Consider the following 11,066-nt stretch of genomic DNA (forward strand, 5'->3'; position numbering starts at 1 on the left):
CCCATTTAAAGTTTTACTGTATTTATATTTCACACATTACTTGAAACTTTGTGATAGAGGTTTTATTTCTTAGTCTCCTATCATTGCCTCCATTTTCAAAATGAACATATAGTAAGTTAAGGATTGTGCGTTTGATCAGAATGAAATTGTATGTAATTGACAAACTCTCACAGTTTTATCTGCGTGGTCAAACTAGTATTAATAGTTCTCAGCTCTGGGACTCCAAACCTGTTTTTAGCCACTGAGTGACACTGTAAAGTCTAGTTCAAGATGGACATCATTTAAACAATGAAGAAGATAGACAAGTCCACAAATGATCGGATGCTTACTATGTGCCAGACCCTAGAGAATACAAAAATTGGTTAAGATGTGGTGGCAGAGACTGCATCTTGGAAAACCTGGGCATTTATTCTCAGAAATTAAAAACTTCTTTGGATTATTTCTGTAATTTTTCTTTGAAGCTCTTTTAAGGATGGTAGCTAGTCACATGTTCTTTTTATTTAACAAATGACCATGAACTAGGCCCTGTGTATGTCCTTGTCCTCAAAAGAATTTACAGTTTCGAACAGCCCTTCTCATGGGAGCAATGCCATTCCTCCCCCAGAGAATTAAGCACTGAGACATATAATGTATATAATGAATTAACTTCTCTCTGTTACCTCTAGAATGGTACTAGCTGTATACTTTATAACAATTGAGAAAATTGTCACTCTGATTCTTAATATAACTGGTGTGATAAAGGCACACACCAAGGGCATCTAACTCAGCCAAGGGGTGGAGATTTTCAAGCAAAGCTTCTTGTAGGGGGTAATCCCCCAGGTGTTCTGATGAAAGCCTTTGTAGGTTAGAGGAGGTGAGGATGTCTTAGGGAGAAGAGATAGCCCGTGCAAAGGCACAGAGATATAGAAAGATCATGATGTTCAATGCAGCCAGAGTTTCCATATGACTGGAGCATAGACTGCAAAGGCAAGGTAGGATGACAGAGAAGAAGGGATCAATGAGAGACAGATCATATAGAATGTTAAGGAGTTTTTGTTTAAATAAGGTGGGAGAGCTTGAAGGATTTTAAGCGTTGGAGAAATGATAGTTTAGGAAGATTACTCTGACAACATGGAGGATACAATGAACGGCATGACATTTTAATAAAACTGGGAGACTGGTTAGCAGCATTTTTCAGAGATGGAGGCAAGATCCGATAAATGCCTGTGGGTATCATTAAAGGACTGTTTGGATTATTTATTGCCGTGCAGCAAACCACCTTAAAACTTAGTGGCTTAAAGCAGCAATCATTTTCTTCTTTCTCAAGTTGCTGTAGATCAGGATGGGCAGGGCATAGCAGAGATGGTTCATCGTGTGTCTACTCCATGTGCTATCTGGAGGACTGGCTTCTTCTCTCACGTATCTTGTGCCTCAGCTAGTGTGGTTCAGACAGCTGGGGACTGGCTGGAGCAGCTCAACTGGGTGATATCTGGAACTTCGGTTCTTGCTGTCTCCTGGGTTCCTTAGTTTTGTTCCATGTAGTCTTTTGTCTTTCTTCAGTGGTCTTTTTACGTGGCAGTTTAGCGTTCCCAGGAGCTAAGTTTTCTTGAGGCCTAAGTCCAGAACTGGCACAATGTCAGTTCTGTTGCATTCTGTTAAATTATGGACCCATCCCAGATTCAAGGGCAGTGGATCATGCAGAGGCATGAACATCAAAGGTGTAGTTTATTCAGGGCCACCAATATAACAGAGGAATTGCCTCAAGGAGGAATAATCAACACCTCTGACTAATAAGGGGAATGACAGATCGAGGGATCAAGGATGACCCCCAGTTTTCTGGCTTAAGTGACTAGATAGTTGATGGTGCCAGTTCACTGAGATTAAAAATATATCTGAGGGTTATAGGTATAGAGAGAAACATGGTGAGTTCCACTGGGCACTTAGTTTGTGGTCTCTGGGCCATCCACAGACCAGGAGATGTCCAGTACGTTGTTAGATGGCTAGATGGTTTCTGTCAACAGCAATTTCTTCAGTAACAAAGCTGAGCGATATTTTTAAAGACATTATAAATGGCAGCCTTTCAGAATACTCTATTTTAGACATTTCTCACAACTGTACAAAACAAAGTTCCAAGCAAACTAGCCAGGCCCAAAGTACAGAAATAGAAAACTAGGTATTTCTACCTTACCTCCTCATCTCCCATGCTGACATTCATCCCTTCCTGTGTACAAAATAGTGCTTATTATGTGCTAAGCACTGTTCATATATTAATGCTTTGCAACTTTAGGATAATCATAGGAGATAGTTTCTATTAATTCCCATTTTACAGAAAAATAAAACACAGAGTGGTTAAGTAACTTGTTCCAGGTCCCACCCTATAATTTAGAGCCAGGATTCTGAACCCTAGGTTCTTTGGCTGCAGAGGTCATGTTCTTAAACACAGTTTTTCTCACTCTACACACCTGACCTAAGTACTAAAGAAGTCTTCTTTATCTCTTTGCTTTCATCTTGGGTGATTCTCTTGCAAGATGTAATTATGAGCTTGTCCTATCTTCATTCCTGAGATGACTTCCCGATCAATACCAGAAACGCTTTTTACCTATTTCCTGATTCAGAAAAATTGGTGATGTGCCTTAGTAGCCTAAAGGACTGCTACTATAAGTGTGGTCCATAGACTGGTGGCTTCTATCTGCAAACTGTTTGCCACCAATCTGCAAAGAGATAAATACAAAATTGAGATGTTTAAAAATGTATAGCAATTGTGGCAACATTCAAGCCCATGATTTTATATTTTCTAAAAGTATTGGTCTGAGACATTGGAATTTTTAAAAAGCCCTTCACCACAGATATCTGAATATCACTTAACCTTAGGAGGTTTAGGGCTTGCATGATATCTAAGTCTGGAGCTGAGGAGCCACCTGGACAGTATCTACAAGTTTGTGTAATAGAATGCATAGTATCCCAAGGACGGAGTCAGGAAATACCTGTGATCAAAGAGCTTGGAGAACACCCACCAAAAGACTGTGCACACAGTAAATACCTGATAAATGGTTGTTGCTGTAACTCTTGGAGAAAAATGCATAATGTAAATTTTTTACTGTTTCCTTCCCCCAAATTGGACATTTAAGTATAACCCCAATGCTTCTTAGCCCTCTCACACTTAACACATCTTTTTATAAAAAATACTTTGTAAACTGCCATTAGAAGTGAAAGCCATTGATGATACAACCTACCCACATATGTAATTTTTAAAAATAATTAATACAACACCTAATATAAAGGAAAGATAAATGGAAAATAATTTATAATAAAAGCATAAGTAGTTGTGCTTAAGGATTTACTTAAAGAACATTAGAAGACAATGAATTGATCGAATGTCTGCATTTCCATGTGGAATCAGTATGAATGCAACAGTCAGATGCAGACTTCAGAAGCATATCATATTGGTGACTCCAATACTGAAAACAGTCTTACCTTCAATAATGTGATTTTTCCCAAAATGGTAGAATAATTCTCAGTAAACTTCTTTCAACAATAAAATACAATCTGTCCTCAATCTATATATACCTTATTGGCATGCCTAGAAACTTTATATGTATATTAAAACTTTTTTTTGAAAAGGCCTGCATATATGTCAAACAGATTTAGATTCTGTGCTCATTACAGTTATAACAGGTTATTCACCTATGTGAATAAAACCTGTGTGGAACCTCTGACAGTCACATACGATGTGGAAAAAATTTTTGTGAAGGACACTCCATGCACTGCCAAATATCTAGGACCCATGGTTCCACTCTCCCATACTGGAACAAATTATAGTAGTAGTTCACAACCATTTTTGTAACCTTAAAGGGCTCCACGTACCCTCCCCATTGTGAACCACTGGATCTAGAAGGTATCTATAAATAAACAGAATCAACAAAAGTAATGACATAATCTAAAGCAATGTATTGCTTGAATAATGGCAAATTCTTTTCATAGAAACTTGGAATTTTGAATTGTGTAATGTTTTAACAATTACAAAGTACTTTCATGAACATTTCATTAGCCTTACCTTAAAGATGATCTTAGCCTTAATCTCTGACTAGAATGTCCCTTGATTGGCAGACCACCAAATATCAGAATTGTGTGTGATATCTGGATATTATCAAGTTTTCCAACCTTCTCACTACTACCCAAACAGAAGGAGTCTGGATGGACCCTGATTCTGTGTGGCTGTGGACTCCTGGTCCTTTATTTGGTTTCCCTCCCCAGGTATTCTCAGAGTTCCTGAGGAATGTTGACCAGCTCCATAACTCTGTTCTGGTGGTGGTTTACCACTTCAACTAGTTGTTTCACTCCAAATCATGACACCACCCTGGCCCCAAACTACCTCTAATCATCAAATAATGGTATCCTCTGGTGCTTTCCTAGTTCCACATCATGCCAAGCACATCCAACCTCGGCTACAATGCTTAACAAAGCTCATTGGAAGATTGGAGATATAACAATGATAACAGTAGCTGAGCTAAACTGAGAGCTTACTGTAGGCCAGGCACTGTTCTAAGCATTTTAGTCTTCATGACAGTTATGTGAGATAGGTATTTTTATTATCTTCCATTTTGCACACCAGGAAATGGAGGCACACAGAGGTGATGTAACTGGAAGCTGGCCAATTAACAAAAAGCCAACTACTGAAAGCCAATTCATACCAATGGGAAGAGAGAGGAGCACAGAAAGAAGAGGGTCACAAATTCTGTGAGGCAGGGAGAGGGCTTAGGTAAGAGAAGCCAAGACCAAGGGGCGGAGAGGAGATGAACAAGGAGAAAGTCAAACTATCACAGACAAATGGATTCCCAAGGTTTCACTACCTCCTTAGACCTTGTAACCTATCTAATACAAATTGTTATAAAATTTATAAATAGCTAAAAAGACATGTTTTTCATAAGCCAGCAAGTTGATCACTCTCTGAAATGGCCTTCTATGAATTGATTTGAAAAGCTTATGGAACCCACCCAAGATTACAAAACTAGTATATATTATGAAAGAGTTGAAATTCAAGCTTGTGCAGCCTGGGTCTAGAAGCTGAGTGTTTAACCTCTGGAGTGTAGGAGAGACATCAAAGGCAGGGAAGGTGGGAAAGGAGGAAGGGTCAAGAGATGCAATGTAGAGGGGACAAATTTCTAGGGTCGCATCATACAGGGCTGGCTGCCTCTAGCCTCAGCTCCACAAGGGGGTAGGGCCTGCCTCCCTGTCCCCATCCAAATGCCCCTGTCTGTGTTCACCCTACTTGTGCAAAGCCTGGCAGGGAAGGGGCATTGGTTTCCTTATCACCTACAGTCTCAAGTTTGCCTGCCGGAAGACATAATAAATATTTCCAGGTCTGTAATTTTGCCCACAAGCAAAACAGCCTTTTTTCAATATTATGCAGGAATCTTAGTTTTTCATTATGACTTTTCTTATTCCCAAATGTGATTTGGGATCTGCCTATTAAAGTACATTTTCTGAAAGAAGAGCAAGTTTTTCCACAAAGAACAGAAAACTCCTGGTAGTTTTAAAATAACAATTTTTTCAGCCTGAACACCCCTTTTCATGTTGGACCTTAGGAATAGTGTCAACCAGGGCCAGCAAATTTTTTCTGTAAAGGATCAGATAATAAATGTTTTAGGCTTTGTGGGCCCATCCTGTCTCTGTCATAATGACTCAACTCTACTATTGTAAAACTCTGCTGCTGTATTGTGATGGAGTAAAAATGAAGGGGTATTTCTGTGCTCCAACAAAGCTTTATGGACACCAAAATATGAATCTCACAGAATTTTCATGTGTCATGAAATGTTCTTTTTATTTTTTTGAACTACTTCAAAATGTAGAAACCATTCTTAGCTCTGGGACCACACAAAACAGTTGGCAGGCTGGGTTTGACTCTTCCTAGCTTGCCAATCCCAGGTGTGTATCAATCCACTTAGGGTATATCTGAAGGATAGAAACAATTAAAAATTGAAAATACCTGTCAATGTTAGCAATTGTCAAAAACTCAAGAGATCTAAGCTACTAGAAAGGCTGAGGCAGGAGGATGGCTCGAGCTCAGGAGTCTCTAAAAAAAAAAAGCTTAAAATCCAGGGGCTTGCTAAGTGATCAGTTAATCAAAGGGAGAAAAGCGGGTATGAGTGGATGATAGGAAACTAACACATTTTTTAAAGCACAAAATTTTGCTTTAGACATCTTAAGGAGTCGAAGAAAAAATTAAGTTTGTTTTTAGTAAACTGAAATATTTGGGATTGATCTTGATTTCTATCAAGATAGTTTTTAAGAATGTTATTATTGGAGGAAAAAAAGAATGCAATGAAGAATTCCTGGAAATGAATAAATGGGGCAAAGATAAAGTATTGTAAATGCCTTCCTCACAGTTCACAAGACCTTGTCCTTCTGGGCCGTCAACGTCCAATTAGAAACAGCGTTTAAAACTCAATAAAAGGAAAGGAAGTCTTCCTCTGTAATACTCGATAAATAATGTGTAAAATTAAAACAGCAATAACATATTATTTAGAAATATGACGGTAAATAACCAAAAAAATTTTTTGAAAAAGTTGAAAGTGGTTGTCCCCGGGGAGAGGAAGTGATGAGGTGGGCGAATTATGTTCTTGATTATTAGTACATAATACTTTAAACAGTTTATATGTGTGACTTTAATATAAATTTTAAAAGATCAAATTCAAGAAAAGTTAAAAATGCGATCAGGAACTCCGTTGCTGTGGCAACCCTCCGCCCAGCGTGTCTTTGTTCTTCGGCGGTTCTACTCCAAATCCGCTCGACTCCGTCCCTTTCTCGTCCCCAGAGGGTGGCACCTCAGGGGGCGGAGCGCGAGCGGAGGCCCGCCCCCTCCAGCTTGAGAGACTGCGCTTCCAGCCGGTGGTATCCATCAAAATGGCATCGCCACGAGCGGCGGCGGCGGCGCGCAGGCCGGGGCCCCGCCCCCTCCAGTAGGGCGTGTGGCGTCACTTCCGGCTTCCTTTTCGCTGCGGGACCTGGGGCGCGAGCTGCGAGGGAGTTGCTCGTGTGCCGAACTCTTCGGAACCATGGTGAGCCTGGCCCCCTGCCACATGCCTCTTGGTCCTGCCTCGCCGTATCCTGCTTCCCCACTGCTCTCTCTGTCCTCTCAGCGTCGCAGGCCACCTGTATCTGTCCCCGAAGCTTGCCGCACATGGCACGCACGGGCCGCGCGGCGTGTGGCCTGCACCGGGCCAGCCAGTGGGGCCTCCGTGCGGGGCGGGGGGAGGGGTGGGCCGTAAGGCCAGCGTCCCATTCTGACTCGGTCTCTCCACAGTCTTGGGACCGCGAGGCCTGGACCTCACCTAAAGCGCAGAAATTTCTAGTGCGGGACCGGCTCCGCCCTGAGAGGGAGGGCGGGGCCTGGAGTGCCGGGGAGGGAGCTACCCGAGGGTGGACGATGATGGCCGCGCGTTCCCTCGGCCGCCCGGTGGTCGTCCTGCTGATGGCCTGCGACCTCTGCCTGCTTCATCCTTAGTTAAAGATTGTGTTTAGTCTTGCCATACTTCACAGCAAATCTCTGGTGTAGAATTTATATGCCTGGCGCCCTTGTAAATCCAAAAAGCCCCGCGTTGCCCTCCATTAAGTCCTTCCCTCCCACCGAAATGCCTGTTCCGGTGATGGAGGTCTCATTTGTTTGAAAATGCTGTGTTTTAAACGGATTTTCTCTTAGATATCTACTTGTCAGACTAGTGGAAGACACATAAGTGTATGTTAAAAGTATTATTCAAGCTGAATGTTTCTTGATTTTACTTTTTAGGCGTCCCTTTCTCTTGCACCTGTTAACATCTTCAAGGCTGGAGCTGATGAAGAGAGAGCAGAGACAGCTCGTCTGGTAAGCCTTGTTCGCCTCATTCTTTTAAAGATAAATTGTACTTTTCTCTGTAAAATTGATTCTTACAATCTTTTTGAATGTTATTCCAGTCGTCTTTTATTGGCGCCATCGCCATTGGAGACTTGGTAAAGAGCACGTTGGGACCCAAGGGCATGGTAAGAAAAATAGGGAATTTTTGTAAGTTTTAATACTGTTTTAGAGACCTTAGTGGAAATATAGTTAACAACAAACATTTTTGATGCTTTTTAATCTTTAAAATTCTTTTCATTATAAAAATGAGAGGAATGTATTCTCCTTTCTAAAAATGAAAGTTCTCTTGGGTCACCATCCCCAATCCCACGTCTCCCCAGTGGTAGCCACTGTTATCATTTGGATGTTCATCTTCTCAATTTTTTTTGTAGATAGGTGTGTATCTTATGTGTTATGGGTTTTCTTACATACTCTCGAGTAATGTTTTTATGAAACACTACTCTAAGTGCTTTTTCTGTAGCTTTTTTAAATTCAGCGTAAGCAAATAATTGTCAAATAGTATTCTGTAGCTTGATTATTTTATAATTTGATTATGATTGTACTCATGGGCATTTGGTTTGTTTACATTGTTTTTGCTAATAATAGTGCCGAAACAAACCTAATTTGTGTCTCCCTGTGCTTCTAGTGTTTCTAGGGGTAGATACCAAGTTTTGGTTGTGGTTGTATGCATTGAAAATGTTTGAATTGCTACTGCCAAATAGCCATATGTGAGAGTATTTACGCACTAGCAGTATATGAGAGTACTGATTGACTCATGCATTCTTCCAGATGTACTTATTCTTAACTTGAACCACATATTTCCCCTTTAGGACAAAATTCTTCTAAGCAGTGGACGAGATGCCTCTCTTATGGTAACCAATGATGGTGCTACTATTCTCAAAAACATTGGTGTTGACAATCCAGCAGCTAAAGTTTTAGTTGGTGAGTGTATATAATGTTTAACATTTTGAAATAACTTTTTTTTTTTTTTTTGACACAGAGTCTCCTCCCTCTGTTGTCCTGGGTGGAGTGCATTGGCATCATTGTAGCTCAACTGCAACCGGAAACTCCTGGGCTGAAATAGTCCTCTTGCCTCAGCCTCCCGAGTAGCTGGGACAACAGTTGCATGACATGATGCCCGGCTAATTTTTCTGTTTTTAGTAGAAATGAGTGTCTCACTCTTGCTCAGGCTGGTCTCGTAAGCTCTCAGCTCAAGCAGTCCTTCTGCCTTGGCCTCCCAGAGTGTTAGGATTACAGGTGTGAGCCATTGCACCTGGCCCTTAAATAACTTTTAATAGGCTGTGTTGACCATCTGTACTTTCAATTAATCAATGTTCACCACGTTTTAATTGTTATTGTTATAATAAAGCTTTAGGAGTGCCCTGTAATAATTGGTGGTAAAACTATTGTATTTCATACCTTCAAGTTCCAAAGAATTTGTCAGGTTAGGAACCTAGATAAGTGAGATTTGGATTGGTAGTGGTTATTTTTGGAGAATTTAGTAAGCTACAGAGAAGTAATTTTGAGTTGGTAACTAATTTCTTTTTCTAGATATGTCAAGAGTTCAAGATGACGAAGTTGGTGATGGCACTACCTCTGTTACTGTTTTAGCAGCAGAATTACTGAGGGTAAGAGTAACTGAGCAACTCTAACCTTGTTTTATTGTTTGCTTCTGTGGTTTTGAATACCAGAAGTAATCGAGTCCTTTCTACATCTTTACTGTTGATGAGTGTTTATTTTCTATTTGTAATTTTTATTTCTGTAACTGTTTATTAATAGGAAGCAGAAACTTTAATTGCAAAAAAGATTCATCCACAAACCATCATTGCGGGTTGGAGAGAAGCCACAAAGGCTGCAAGAGAGGCTCTGTTGAATTCTGCAGTTGATCATGGGTTGGTATACCAAAGTACTATTGTTTTGAACATTTAAGGTTCTTTCATAACATGCTCTGTGCACTGAAAAGCATACACAAACATGATCCTGCAGCTCCACCCCCAATAGTCAAAACCATATCACCCTCCCAATATAGCCACTAAAGGTAAAATTTAGATTTCCAGTCTTTTTGCATGTATAATCAAACATGCAAACAAAACAAGTAGTATCATTGTGTAGAGGGTGTGTTAGCCTCTTTTTAACCTACTTAAAAAACAAGTACACTTTGGGTGTCAATATTTTCTGTAGCATTAGTTATAATAGAGTTATGCTTTTGAGTGTATAACTAGAGTGATTTACTTAACCTGACAATAGGTGAAGATTTGTGTTTTTAACAATTTTAGCCTTATAATAATGTGACAAATTTGCTCCCAAAATGTTTCTAGAAGTATAATTGCTGGGTCCCAAGGTAAGTATGTGTTTTAAGGCACTTTTATATACATTACTAAATAAGTCTCTGGAAAAAATTGATCAGTATATATTCCCGCTAGCTGTAAAACAATGCTTGTTTCCTCACATTATTGACGTTTGATATTCATTTGTTTGCTTGTTTTCCTTCCCTCCTTTTTGTTTTTTTTTGGTCAGTTTGGCCAAATTTTATTTTGGGGAAAATAATAATATCCTTTAATTTGTGTTTCTTGATTACTGGTGAGGTTTAGTTCTTTTCATGTGACTTAGAGGCCTGACAGGTTAGGGTAAAGTTATCTGTTGTCATATGATCATCTGGATAAAAATTTTTGAAAAGTTAGCATTGATATCTTTGAATAAGCATTTGAAGAACAGGCATGAGTTTCTTTTTGTTTGGTTGGTTTTAGTTCTGATGAAGTTAAATTCCGTCAAGATCTAATGAATATTGCGGGAACAACATTATCGTCAAAACTTCTTACTCATCACAAAGACCACTTTACTAAGTTAGCTGTAGAAGCTGTTCTCAGACTGAAAGGCTCTGGTAATCTGGAGGCAATTCATGTCATCAAGAAGCTAGGAGGAAGTCTGGCGGATTCCTATTTAGACGAAGGTATGTATGAATGTCAAATATGAGAAAGAAGCTTTTGATCAGATGCTGAGGGCTGAATATTGAATGAATTCTGTTTTTAGTTAATACATTGACTGCCATACTAGAAATAAAGTTTCTTCCTTGGGGCCACAGTGTTTTATTATGAAAATAGAATAAAAACTTGAAAAACAAAACGATCCTTTCTAATTTAGTGAAGAATTTATTTTTTATTTTCTGTGCATGAGTTATATGCAACTTGAAAAATAGTTCTCGAGGCTCCCAAGGTGA

The 11,066-nt window shown here is 39.7% G+C and overlaps 1 protein-coding gene across 1 annotated transcript in view; it reads left to right on the forward strand.

Moving 5' to 3' along the window:
* The first annotated feature begins 6,882 nt into the window (after positions 1-6,882).
* The window catches only part of CCT2 (chaperonin containing TCP1, subunit 2 (beta)), a 16,484-nt gene continuing 12,300 nt past the window's right edge, over positions 6,883-11,066 (forward strand). The window contains exons 1-7 of the mRNA XM_012642045.1: positions 6,883-7,037; positions 7,766-7,840; positions 7,930-7,995; positions 8,680-8,791; positions 9,401-9,477; positions 9,629-9,741; positions 10,597-10,799. Of these exons, the coding sequence (XP_012497499.1) occupies positions 7,035-7,037; positions 7,766-7,840; positions 7,930-7,995; positions 8,680-8,791; positions 9,401-9,477; positions 9,629-9,741; positions 10,597-10,799 (649 nt within the window). The 5' untranslated portion in view covers positions 6,883-7,034. The remainder of the gene's footprint in view (positions 7,038-7,765; positions 7,841-7,929; positions 7,996-8,679; positions 8,792-9,400; positions 9,478-9,628; positions 9,742-10,596; positions 10,800-11,066) is intronic.

This window comes from Propithecus coquereli, unplaced genomic scaffold, assembly GCF_000956105.1.
Source record: "Propithecus coquereli isolate 6110/MARCELLA unplaced genomic scaffold, Pcoq_1.0 Scaffold172, whole genome shotgun sequence".
Classification (NCBI taxonomy): Eukaryota; Metazoa; Chordata; class Mammalia; order Primates; family Indriidae; genus Propithecus; species Propithecus coquereli.